General features: G+C 43.4%; 1 protein-coding gene across 1 annotated transcript in view; it reads left to right on the top strand.

Annotated features, from left to right (window-relative positions):
• LOC126356110 (uncharacterized) overlaps window positions 1–14364 on the top strand; it is a 221942-nt gene that overhangs the window by 92957 nt on the left and 114621 nt on the right. Inside the window, exon 7 of the mRNA XM_050006811.1 lies at window positions 9358–9520. Coding sequence (XP_049862768.1) covers window positions 9358–9520 — 163 coding nt within the window. The remainder of the gene's footprint in view (window positions 1–9357; window positions 9521–14364) is intronic.

The following is a 14364-nucleotide window of genomic DNA, read 5'->3' on the forward strand; positions in this document are numbered from 1 at the left end:
GGGAGAGGGTAAGGAGGATTCCAATCCCGGGAGTGGAAAGACTTACCTTAAGTGAAAAAAAGTGCAGGTACACTCTCGCACACACACACACACATATCCATCTGCACATACACAGACACAAGCAGACATTTGTAAAGGCAAAGAGTTTGGGCAGAGATGTAAGTCGAGGCAGAAGTACAGAGGCAGAAATGTTGTTGCAAAATAGGTGAGATATGAGCGGGGGCAACTTGAAATTAGCGGAGGTTGAGGCCTGGCGGATAACGATAAGAGAGGATATACTGATGGGCAAGTTCCCATCTCTGGAGTTCTGACAGGTTGGTGTTAGTGGGAAGTTTCCAGATAACCCAGACGGTGTAACACTGTGCCAACATGTGCTGGCCGTGCACCAAGGCATATTTAGCCACAGGGTGATCCTCATTACCAACAAACACTGTCTGCCTGTGTCCATTCATGCGAATGGACAGTTTGTTGCTGGTCCTTGCCACATAGAAAGCTTCACAGTGTAGGCAGGTCAGTTGGTAAATCACGTGGGTGCTCTCACACGTGGCTCTGCCTTTGATTGTGTACACCTCCTGGGTTACAGCACTGGAGTAGGTGATGGTGGGAGGGTGCATGGGACAGGTTTTACACCGGGGGCGGTTACACAAGGGTAGGAGCCAGAGAGCAGGGAAGGTGGTTTGGGGATTTCATAGGGATGAACGAAGAGGTTACGAAGGTTAGGTGGACGGTGGAAAGACACTCTTGGTGGAGTGGGGAAGATTTCATAAAGGATGGATCTCATTTCAGGGCAGGATTTGAGGAAGTCATATCCCTGCTGGAGAGCCACATTCAGAGTCTGATCCAATCCCGGAAAGTATCCTGTCACAAGTAGGACACTTTTGTGGTTCTTCTGTGGGAGGTTCCGGGTTTGAGGGGATGAAGAAGTGGCTCTGGTTAATTGCTTCTGTACCAGGTTGGGTGGGTAGTTGCGGGATGCGAAAGCTGTTTTCAGGTTGTTGGTGTAATGGTTCAGGGATTCCAGACTGGAGCAGATTCGTTTGCCATGAAGGCCTAGGCTGTAGGGAAGGGACCGTTTGATGTGGAATGGGTGGCAGCTGTCATAATGGAGATACTGTTGCTTGTTGGTGGGTTTGATGTGGACAGACGTGTGAAGCTGGCCATTGGACAGATGGAGGTCAACGTCAAGGAAAGTGGCATGGGATTTGGAGTAGGTCCAGTTGAATCTGATGGAACCAAAGGAGTTGAGATTGGAGGGGAAATTCTGGAGTTCTTCTTCACTGTGAGTCCAGATCATGAAGATGTCATCAATAAATCTGTACTAAACTTTGGGTTGGCAGGCCTGGGTAACCAAGAAGGCTTCCTCTAAGCAACCCATGAATAGGCTGGCGTACGAGGGGGCCATCCTGGTACCCATGGCTGTTCCCATTAATTGTTGGTATGTCTGGCCTTCAAAAGTGAAGAAGTTGTGTGTCAGGATGAAGCTGGCTAAGGTAATGAGGAAAGAGGTTTTAGGTACGGTGGCAGGTGATCGGCGTGAAAGGAAGTGCTCCATCACAGTGAGGCCCTGGACATGCAGAATATTTGTGTATAAGGAAGTGGCATCAATGGTTACAAGGATGGTTTCCAGGGTTAACAGATTGGGTAAGGATTCCAGGTGTTCGAGAAAGTGGTTGGTGTCTTTGATGAAGGATGGGAGACTGCATGTAATGGGTTGAAGGTGTTGATCTATGTAGGCAGAGATACATTCTGTGGGGGCTTGGTAACCAGCTACAATGGGGCGGCTGGGATTATTGGGTTTGTGAATTTTAGGAAGAAGGTAGAAGGTAGGGGTATGGGGTGTCGGTGGGGTCAGGAGGTTGATGGAGTCAGGTGAAAGGTTTTGTAGGGGGCCTAAGGTTCTGAGGATTCCTTGAAGCTCCGCCTGGACATCAGGAGTGGGATTACCTTGGCAAACTTAGTATGTGGTGTTGTCTGAAAGCTGACGCAGTCCCTCAGCCACATACTCCCGACGTTCAAGTACCACGGTCGTGGAACCCTTGTCCGCTGGAAGAATGACAATGGATCGGTCAGCCTTCAGATCACGGATAGCTTGGGCTTCAGCAGTGGTGATGTTGGGAGTAGGATTAAGGTTTTTTTAAGAGGGATTGAGAGGCAAGGCTGGTATTCCTGGAAGGTTTGGAGAGGGTGATTTTGAGGAAGAGGAGGTGGGTCCCGCTGTGACGGAGGATGGAACTGTTCCAGGCAGGGTTCAATTTGGATAGTGTCTTGGGGAGTTGGATCATTAGGAGTAGAATTAGGATCATTTTTCTTTGTGGCAAAGTGATATTTCCAGCAGAGAGTAGGAGTGTAGGACAGTTCTCTGGATACTTCCCACTAACACCAACCTATCAGAACTCGGGAGATGGGAACTTGCTCATCAGTATATCCTCTCCTCTCGTTATCCACCAGGCCTCAACCTCTGCTAATTTCAAGTTGCCGCCGCTCATATCTCACCTGTCTTTCAACAACATCTTTGCCTCTGTACTTCCGCCTCGACTGATATCTCTGCCCAAACTCTTTGCCTTCACAAATGTCTGCTTGTGTCTGTGTATGTGCGGATGGATATCAGTGTGTGTGCGAGTGTATGCCTGTCCTTTTTTCCCGCTAAGGTAAGTCTTTCCGCTCCCAGGATTGGAATGACTCCTTACCCTCTCCCTTAAAACCCACATCCTTTCGTCTTTCCCTCTCCTTCCCTCTTTCCTGAAGAAGCAACCATTGGTGCAAAAAGCTTGAATTTTGTGTGTATGTTTGTGATTGTTTGAGTGTCTATTGACCTGCCAGCTCTTTTGATTGGTAAGTCACATCAAATTTGTTTTTAGATATACACAAACAAAGATGATGTGACTTGCCAAACAAAAGCGCTGGCAGGTCAATAGACACACAAACATACACACAAAATTCAACCTTTTGGCACCAGCGGTTGCTTCTTCAGGAAAGAGGGAAGGAGAGGGAAAGACGAAAGGATGTGGGTTTTAAGGGAGAGGGTAAGGAGTCATTCCAATCCTGGGAGCGGAAAGACTTACCTTAGCGGGAAAAAAGGACAGGCATACACTCGCACACACACTGATATCCATCCGCACATACACAGACACAAGCAGACATTTGTGAAGGCAAGGAGTTTGGGCAGAGATATCAGTCGAGGCGGAAGTACAGAGGCAAAGATGTTGTTGAAAGACAGGTGAGATATGAGCGGCGGCAACTTGAAATTAGCAGAGGTTGAGGCCTGGTGGATAACGAGAGGAGAGGATATACTGATGAGCAAGTTCCCATCTCCCGAGTTCTGATAGGTTGGTGTTAGTGGGAAGTATCCAAAGAACTGTCCTACACTCCCACTCTCTGCTGGAAATATCACTTTGCCACAAAGAAAAATGATCCTAATTCTACTCCTAATGATCCAACTCCCCAAGACACTATCCAAATTGAACCCTGCCTGGAACAGTTCCGTCCTCCGTCACAGCGGGACCCACCTCCTCTTCCTCAAAATCACCCTCTCCAAACCTTCCAGGAATACCAGCCTTGCCTCTCAATCCCTCTTAAAAAACCTTAATCCTACTCCCAACATCACCACTGCTGAAGCCCAAGCTATCCGTGATCTGAAGGCTGACCGATCCATTGTCATTCTTCCAGCGGACAAGGGTTCCACGACCGTGGTACTTGAACGTCGGGAGTATGTGGCTGAGGGACTGCGTCAGCTTTCAGACAACACCACATACTAAGTTTGCCAAGGTAATCCCACTCCTGATGTCCAGGCGGAGCTTCAAGGAATCCTCAGAACCTTAGGCCCCCTACAAAATCTTTCACCTGACTCCATCAACCTCCTGACCCCACCGACACCCCATACCACTACCTTCTACCTTCTTCCTAAAATTCACAAACCCAATAATCCCAGCCGCCCCATTGTAGCTGGTTACCAAGCCCCCACAGAATGTATCTCTGCCTACATAGATCAACACCTTCAACCCATTACATGCAGTCTCCCATCCTTCATCAAAGACACCAACCACTTTCTCGAACACCTGGAATCCTTACCCAATCTGTTAACCCTGGAAACCATCCTTGTAACCATTGATGCCACTTCCTTATACACAAATATTCTGCATGTCCAGGGCCTCACTGTGATGGAGCACTTCCTTTCACGCCGATCACCTGCCACCGTACCTAAAACCTCTTTCCTCATTACCTTAGCCAGCTTCATCCTGACACACAACTTCTTCACTTTTGAAGGCCAGACATACCAACAATTAATGGGAACAGCCATGGGTACCAGGATGGCCCCCTCGTACGCCAGCCTATTCATGGGTTGCTTAGAGGAAGCCTTCTTGGTTACCCAGGCCTGCCAACCCAAAGTTTAGTACAGATTTATTGATGACATCTTCATGATCTGGACTCACAGTGAAGAAGAACTCCAGAATTTCCCCTCCAATCTCAACTCCTTTGGTTCCATCAGATTCAACTGGACCTACTCCAAATCCCATGCCACTTTCCTTGACGTTGACCTCCATCTGTCCAATGGCCAGCTTCACACGTCTGTCCACATCAAACCCACCAACAAGCAACAGTATCTCCATTATGACAGCTGCCACCCATTCCACATCAAACGGTCCCTTCCCTACAGCCTAGGCCTTCATGGCAAACGAATCTGCTCCAGTCTGGAATCCCTGAACCATTACACCAACAACCTGAAAACAGCTTTCGCATCCCGCAACTACCCACCCAACCTGGTACAGAAGCAATTAACCAGAGCCACTTCTTCATCCCCTCAAACCCGGAACCTCCCACAGAAGAACCACAAAAGTGTCCTACTTGTGACAGGATACTTTCCGGGATTGGATCAGACTCTGAATGTGGCTCTCCAGCAGGGATATGACTTCCTCAAATCCTGCCCTGAAATGAGATCCATCCTTCATGAAATCTTCCCCACTCCACCAAGAGTGTCTTTCCACCGTCCACCTAACCTTCGTAACCTCTTCGTTCATCCCTATGAAATCCCCAAACCACCTTCCCTGCCCTCTGGCTCCTACCCTTGTGTAAGCGCCCCCAGTGTAAAACCTGTCCCATGCACCCTCCCACCATCACCTACTCCAGTCCTGTAACCCGGAAGGTGTACACGATCAAAGGCAAAGCCACGTGTGAAAGTACCCACGTGATTTACCAACTGACTTGCCTACACTGTGAAGCTTTCTATGTGGCAAGGACCAGCAACAAACTGTCCATTCGCATGAATGGACACAGGCAGACAGTGTTTGTTGGTAATGAGGATCACCCTGTGGCTAAATATGCCTTGGTGCACGGCCAGCACATGTTGGCACAGTGTTACACCGTCTGGGTTATCTGGAAAGTTCCCACTAACACCAACATGTCAGAATCTGGAGATGGGAACTTGCCCATCAGTATATCCTCTCTTCTCGTTATCCACCAGGTCTCAAACACCGCTAATTTCAAGTTGCTGCCGCTCATACCTCACCTGTCTTTCAACAACATCTTTGCCTCTGTACTTCTGCCTCCAGTGACATCTCTGCCCACCGCCTCGACTGACATCTCTGCCCAAACTCTTTGCCTTTACAAATGTCTGCTTGTGTCTGTGTATGTGCGGATGGATATGTGTGTGTGTGCAAGTGTATACCTGCCCTTTTTTCCCCTTAAGGTAAGTCTTTCTGCTCCCGGGATTGGAATGACACCTTACCTTCTACCTTAAAACCCACATCCTTTTGTCTTTCCCTCTGCTTCCCTCTTTCCTGAAGAAGCAACCGTTGAATGGGAAAGCTTGAATTTTGTGTGTATGTTTGTGTTTGTTTGTGCGTCTATTGACCTGCCAGAGCTTCTGTTTTGTAAGTAACATCATCTTTGCTTTTAGATATATTTTTCCCACGTGGAATAGGGAAAGCGCCGGTAGACAGGCACAATAAAGAAACACACAAACACACACACAAAATTTTGAGCTTTTGCAACCGGTGGTTGTTTCATCAGGAAAGAGGGAAGGTGGAGGAAAGATGAAAGGATGTGGGTTTTAAGGGGGAGGGTAAGGAGTCATTCCAATCCCAGGAGCGGAAAGACTTACCTTAGGTTGAAAAAGGATAGGTATATACTCACACACACACACACACACACACACACACACACACACACACACACACACACACACATATCCATCCATACATATACAGACACAAGCAGACATATTTTAAGGCTTTGCCTCTGCTCTTCCGCATCGACTGACATCTCTGCCCAAACTCTTTGTCTTTAAATATGTCTGCTTGTGTCTGTATATGTATGGATGGATATGTGTGTGTGTGTGCGAGTATACACCTATCCTTTTAACCCCCTAAGGTAAGTCTTTCCGCTCTCGGGATTGGAATGACACCTTACCCTCTCCCTTAAAACCCACATCCTTTCATCTTTCCTTTTCCTCCCCTCTTTCCTGACGAAGCAACCGCCGGTTGCAAAAGCTCGTAATTTTGTGTGTGTGTTTGTGTGTTATTTTATTGTGCCTGTCTACTGGCGCTTTCCCGCTTGGTAAGCCTTGGAATCTTTGTTTTTAATATATTTTTCCCATGTGGAAGTTTCTATATATGATGATGTGACTTACCAAATGAAAGCGCTGGCAGGTTGATAGATACACAAACAAACACAAAGATACACACAAAATTCAAGCTTTCACAACCAACAGTTGCTTCATCAGGAAAGAGGGAAGGAGTGGTAAAGATGGATGGATGTGGGTTTTAAGGGAGAGGGTAAGGAGTCATTCCAATCCCGGGAGCGGAAAGACTTACCTTAGGGGGAAAAAGGACAGGTAAACACTCGCCCACACACACAGACATATCCATCCACACATACACAGTCACAGGCAGACATTTGTAAACCACAGACATTTGGTTTACGAATGTCTGCTTGTGAGTGTGTATGTGCGGATGGATATGTGTGTGTGTATGCGAGTGTATACCTGCCCTTTTTTCTCCCTAAGGTAAGTCTTTCTGCTCCCGGCATTGTAATGACTCCTTACCCTCTCCCTTAAAACCCACATCCTTTTGCCTTTCCCTCTCCTTCCCTCTTTCTTGATGAAGAAACCGTTGGTTGCGATAGCTTGAATTTTGCGTGTATGTTTGTGTTTGTTTGTGTATCTATCAACATGCCAGCGCTTTCATTTGGTAAGTCATATCATCTTTGTTTTTAGATATATTATTCCCATGTGGAATGTTACAACAGATGGTTTGGGTCCCAATCATTCTGGGGTCCAAGTGACATGCTCTTCATATTTACACTTTCCTGTCCCTCACCACATTATGCCTCGAGACAGGAACTAATATCTACAAAAGTGCTAAAAAGTGTCTGTCAGCAGTACCAGCAATTCTGCATCATAATCTTTATACATGTATGTAGCAGGTATACTGGTATGAAATGAGCGTTAAGATACAAATGTGTCGATAGGGAACATTTGTTGTGAACGACCCTTAATTTTTTGTTTGTTTGGTTGGTATGACATCTGTCAAAGATATTTAGTATACATCAAGTCATTGATCAAACAACATCGTATGTTTTCATCGTGTTAACGATGTCGAACTTTGTACCGGAAAGTGATGATTTGCGGAAAGCATTAATTTTTTGTTTTCATTTGAAAAAAGTGCTGCAGAGTCGCATCGAATGCTTGTCGAGGCATATGGTGATCATGCTCTATCAGAAGCAACATGCAAAAGATGGTTTCAATGGTTCAGAAATAATGATTTTGATGTAAGAAATGAAGAACGTGAAAGACCACCAAAAAATTTCTAAGATGCCGAATTGCAAGAAATATTGGATGAAGATGATACTTTGAGTCAGAAGCAAATGGCAGTGATGCTAAATGTTGCACAACAAACAATTTGTGACCGTTAGAAAGCTATGGGAAAGATCCAAAAGTGTGGAAAATGGTTGCCGCATGAATTGAATGAAAGACAGATGGAAAACCGAAAAACCATTTGTCAAATTTTGCTTCAAAGACATGAAAGAATATCAATTTTGCATCGAATTGTTACTGGCAATGAAAAATGGATTTATTTTAAGAATCCTACATGGGAAAAATCATGGGTTAATCCAGGACAACCATCAACATTGACTGCAAAACCAGATCGATTCGACAAGAAGACAATGCTCTGTGTTTGGTGGGATCAGAAAGGTGTGGTGTATTTTGAGCTTCTAAAATCCAGTGAATCTGTGAATACTAATCACTACAGACAAAAAATGACCAATTTGAACTATCCATTGATCAAAAAAAAGACCAGAATGAGCCAGAGGACATGGTAAAGTAATTTTTTTACACGACAATGCACCTGCACACAAAGCAAAACTGGTTCAGGGTACAATCAAAACACTTGGCTGGGAGCTGCTACCCCACCTGCCATATTCACCAGACTTGGCCCCTTCTGACTACCATTTGTTTTCATCAATGGGACACGCATTGGCTGAGGAACATTTCGATTCCTACAAAGAAGTCGAAAATTGGATGTCTGGTTGGTTTGCTTCAAAAGACAAACATTTCTATTGCCGTTGTGTCGACAAATTGACAAAATGTATAGAAAGCAATAGTACGCACGTTGAATAAAATGTTTTACGTTTCAATTCAAAATTAGTGTTTCATTTTCACAAACAAAACGCTCATTCTATTCCGGTACGCCTGGTAATTGTCATTTTTCTTTCTTCATAGCTACCACATGCTGACCAATAAATTGCCTTACAGCATGCAATTTTTACTACTTGAATATCTCCTCATGACAGAACATTCATCATTTTTAAATCTCAGTTTTGATCTGTTCTTCAAATTGAATGAAAGGGACAATTGTGTACAAACATATTTGCTCATCTATCTCCGTATACATATGTTTTGTAATAAGCTTAGTAACCAAATTAAAAATGGCTGTATGAAAAACAGAGGGCTGAAAAATCTCAGGTTTGAAAGAGTAATGATATTTTAAAGAATGCTTTTTTTTAGTATCATGTAAGCAGTTTGGTGCTGAGTGTAATATTATGAGAGGAACCTAAATATTTATGTTAGAATTTGCAGTAGAGAAAAATTTTGTCAAGAGGAAATTATTAACAAACAGTGCAGCACAATAGCACCTTATAATAGAGTGAACAGTTAATTTTTCGAGATGGTGCACACCTTTGGCACATCATTTCATATTTTTCTGGTTAAACTTCTCCATGCTTCTATAAGGAGTATCATTTCTTCAGTTTACTTACATTATAACTTATTTAAAAAAAATCTAATTACAGTCAGTGGGTAAAACATATCCCTAATATAATATCACATTTTTACTATCAATCTGTTATAACATTTCACTTTAGGTTCTGCAAGCCAAGATACATATGGTGTTGGAGATCTTAGTGGAAAACATAATATGTGGCGTGAAGAACAAACCTTTTCTGATTTGAATGGCCGGTACTGGGATATATATCTACCACTTCAAGGTCCATACAGTGTTGCCCACAGATCTCTAGTGCTTTACAAGTAAGTTGGAATTTTTTGTTAGTGACCTTCATTGCCTCAATAGCAAATAACCGCATGCGTAGAATTGGTGCAATGGGACAAAACAGTTGTGGGTAGACCTTTATACAGTCAAAAGATGGCATGCTTGAAAATATGTTTCTTGGTGAAATGTATTGCTTGTTATGTACAAGAAAAATCTATAGTGAAATTTCTAGCAGTTTTGGAAGAAAGGATATTGCAGTAAAATGGCTTAGCCACAGCCTAGTGGATTATTTCCAGAATGAATTTTTAGCCTGAAGCAGAGTTTGCACTGATTTGAAACTTTGTGGTAGATTAAAACTGTGTGCCAGACCAGAAGCGAAACCTGAAACCTTTGCCTTTCAGGATCAAAACCTCTACCAGCTGAGCTATAAAAGCATGAATCAAGACCTGCACTCATAGATCCACTTCTGCCCATACCTCTTGTCCCACCTTCCATACTTCACAGAAATTTTCTTAGTCTTGCTTGGATAGCTCAGTCAGTGGAGCACTTAACTGTGAGTGGCAAAGGTCCCAGGTTTGGGAGTCCCAATCTGACACACAGTTTCAATCTGCTAGGGAGTTTCAAATCAGAGCACTCTCTGCTGCTGAGTGGAAATTCATTTGGGAAATTTTCCTTTAGGCTGTGGCTAAGCCATTTATGTGCAATAATTTTTGTACCTGAGATATAGTTTGATGTTCTGTGATAATTCTGCAGCTGCCTTTAGCACTTTCAGATTCCAAAAGAGAGCTATAAGGATCATTAATGGAAGCAAAACTGGAGACTCCTGCAACCCTTTTTGAGAAAGCTGGAGAGCCTAAAATGGCACATAGTGCCAACCAAATATAGACTAAAATTCACAAAAATTACACTAAAATAAATTTGAACCCTACCTGTGTTACATGTTAATAGACAACTGTGTCAAAAGGAAGCAACCCACATGGCACTTAAGCTGTTTAGTTTTTCCCCATCCCGTGTCATCAATTATTTGTGGATATAGTCCAATCTCTACCTTCTCTACAGTTTTTATGCTCTACAGCTCCCTCTGATACTGTAGAAGATATTTCCTGTTATCTCATCATGTTTTATCATCCTATCACTTCTCATCAGTGTTTTCCATATATTCCTTTCTTTGCTAATTATGAGTAGAAACTCCTCATTCCTTACCAGTCCACCTAATTTTCAACATTCTTCTGTAGTACACATCTTGTATGGTTTGATTCTCTTCTGTTCCAGTTTTCCTACAGCCGATGATTCACTACCATCCAATGCTTTGGTCCAGACATACATTTTCAGAAATTTCTTCCTCAAATTAAGGACATGTTTGATACCAGCAGACTTCTTTTAGCCAGGAATGTCATCTTTGCCAGTGTTAGTCCCTTTTATATGTTTTCCTTTATTCATCTGTCATGAATTATTTTGCTTAGCAGGTAGCAGAATTCTTTAAATTTCTCTACTTTGAGATCACCTATTTTTATGTTAAGTTTCTGATTTTCTGATTTCTGCTACTTCTCATAATGTTCATCTTTTTTTAGTTTGTGGTCGCTCCATATTCTAAACTCATTAGAATGTTCATTCCATTCAACAGATCTTGTAGTTCTTCTTCATAATTACTGAGGATAACAATATCATCAGTGAATCTTATCATTGATGTTCTTCACTATGAACTATAATCCAACTATTGAACTTTTCTTTTATTTCTGTCTTTGCTTCTTTGATGCATATATTGAACAGTATGGATGAAAGACTGTATCCCTATTATTATCCAATGCTTTGGTCCACACATACATTCTCAGAAATTTCTTTCTCAAATTAAGGACTTTTGATACCAGCAGACTTCTTTTGGCCTTCCAATCTTATTGTTCCATCTTGGTTCTTTTATGTGTTGGTATTTATGTTACTCACCTTTGTTTATAACTTACTCCTATTTTTCTCAGATTTCTGAACAATTTGGACCATTTAACATTGTCAGATGCTTTTTCTGGCAAATCCTAAGAATATGTCTTCATTTTTCTTCAGTCTAGCTTCCATTATCAACTACAATGTTAGATATACCTCTCTGGTGCCTTTATCTTTCCCAAAGCCAAACTAATTGTTATGTAACAGTTCCTCAGTTTTCTTTTACATTCTTATGAATATTATACTTGTCAGCAACTTGAATGCATGAGCTGTTAAACTGATCATGGGATAGTTCTTGCACTTATCTGTTATCTGCTCTTGTTATCTTTGCTACTGAATGGATGATATTTTTACAAAAGTCTGATGGTATTGCACCTGTTTTGTAGATTATACACACCAATTTGAATCGTCATTTGATTGCCACATCCTGCACTGATCTTAGAAATTCTTATGGAATGTTATATATCCATTCTACCATATTTAATCTCAGGTCATCCAAACCTTTTTTTAAAATCCTGATTCATAATACTGGATCCCCTCTGTTTTCCATATCAAATCAAATTTCTTTTTCTATTGTGTCATAGAGACCTTGGGTGTACTTTTTCCACCCATCCACTCTCTCCTCTGCATTTAACAGTGGACTGCCCAATGCACTTATGGGATTCTGGATACGGATCATAATATACGTAATAAACAGTTCCCAAGTTTCCTATATACATATATTTTACCATAAAGACTGATACACATGAACACTCGATGAAGTACAAGGGCAGACTGAATTAAAAATGGAAACTCATCAGAGCAGTTAATATTCCAAATGTTGTAATTTGTAATTGTGTGGTCGATGTGACCTATCGACACCACACAGCACCCGCCCATGCTGTACGAAGTACGGCCTATGAGACCTGAGGGGGGGGGGGGGGGGTATGGATCTCAGTGTCGGCGTGAGTGGTGCGAGGCAGCAAAGGTGTGGAGGTATGGGAGAGGAGGCGGCATGTGAATGTGCCTTCATCGAATGCAGATTGAGCCGTCCGAAGAAATGAAAGCTCAAATACATGGCGGGTCGCACTCTTGTAGGAGGGACAAGTTGTGCACTATCTTGATGTTCAGTTCCTTGGTGAGGGTCGGGTCTGTGCTGTTGGTGAGCAGTACAAGCACACGATTATCTGACACCATAATAAACACCTCGTTGACACAGTCAGGTGGTACATTGCAGAGCAAAATGAAGGATGTGGTGTCTGCGCCTCTAGTACCTAAAATGTCTTGTGAATGGGGATGATGAAGACATGCCTGTGGAACCCTTGAACTATGGTGGTGAATCGTTGGACAGAGAAAAGCCAACTGCAAGTTGAACGGACTCATTAGCGGGTTCGTCAAAAGAACATGTGCTCAGGCAGTCTGACTGGGATGGCAGAGGGGTGTCAGAATCTACGAAGGCAGGTTTGAGCCGGTGTAGAGAAACGGTTTGCAGCCAATCTTTTATCATAATTTCAAATGTCGTCTGGCCCCTCTGGGGTATTTCTAAGGGGCCGAGGTAAGGAAGTTGTAAGGGTTGTCTGACAGTTGTCCCTGAGCATGACGTGTGAGCAAGAGCTCGGCATGTAAGTGTCAGGTGGGGAATGGCTGACAGGTGGGTGTAGCTGGGTGTTTCTAAAGTGTGCACGCATCCTTCCAATAAAGTCTGGGAAGGAGGGGGAATCCCTAAGATCTTGGGGAAGAATTAGTTCCCCAGGTAAAACCAGGTTTTTGCTGAAAACGAATTCGGGAATCATCCTGTGTAAATTTGGTTTAAATGTAGAGCATAGGCCCAGCAACACCCAAGGAAGTGCCTTGAACCAGAGACACTCATGGCAACTGAGTGCAGTTTCAAGGGTGCGGTGGCATCGTTCCACCAATCAGTTGCTTTGAAGGTAGTAGGCTGTCCTATGGATCTTTTTAATACCGCAAAGATTACAGAGAATGGTAAAAACTGCAGATTCGAACTGTCAACCCTGGTCGGTTGTGATGGACAGCCAAACCAAAGTGATCCAAGAAGAAACAAATCCTTTGGCCACAGGTTCTGCTGTGATATTGGGTAAGGGGACGGCTTCCACCCAACAAGATATTCGGTCTATTGTGAACAGGATATACCTGTGGCCCTCCGACACAGGCACGATAAGGTCGATATGTACAGGACGGAAATGTCCCTTAGGTATGACAAACTTGTCGAGTGGTGGAGAGGTGTGACGTGCTATTTTGTTTCGTTGACAGTAAATGCAGCTGCATGCCCATGTTTGACAGTGCCATTTCATATCTTTCCACACAAAACACTTGGTGACGAGGTGAGTGGTGGCTCTGATGCCGGGGTGGGCGAGATTATGCAAGGTGTTGAAAACCTGTCGGTGTAATGTGGGCAGGAGTAAAATGTCACAGAGAGCCCATAGAAGAGTTGCATCACACATCATCTTAAATGCCAGGGAATTTAGCCTTTGTAAACATGAACGAAGACTGCAGGTCTGTGAGCAGAAGCTGAGTGTCCTCGTCTGAAGCCTGTAGAGTGACGAGCTTGGATAAATTGACAATAATTGCAACAGCATTGATCTGCAAGAAGAAATCAGCAGGGATGTTCTCTGTGCCTTTGATGTAGCGTACGTCCATAGTAAATTGATCAACCTGGTTGAAGTGGCAGAAACGTCAGGGGAAGGATCCTCTGGCGGGTTGCAGAAGGCATCCGCCAGCTGTTTGTGATCAGTAAGAATGAAGTCAGTGTGGAAATGTTTGATGGCCTCGTACACCATCAGAAGCTCTCTATCAAAAGTGGAATATTTCTTCATGCTGTATACAGTATTTTGGAGAATAAATGAATTGGTGAAACTGTGTTGCCTTTGCTCTGCTGTAATACTGTCCCAACCACTATGTTGCTGGCGTCCGTATTGATTGAACAAATCAGCACACGGCTCAGGGTGGG

The sequence above is a fragment of the Schistocerca gregaria genome, chromosome 3 (genome assembly GCF_023897955.1).
Source record: "Schistocerca gregaria isolate iqSchGreg1 chromosome 3, iqSchGreg1.2, whole genome shotgun sequence".
NCBI lineage: Eukaryota > Metazoa > Arthropoda > Insecta > Orthoptera > Acrididae > Schistocerca > Schistocerca gregaria.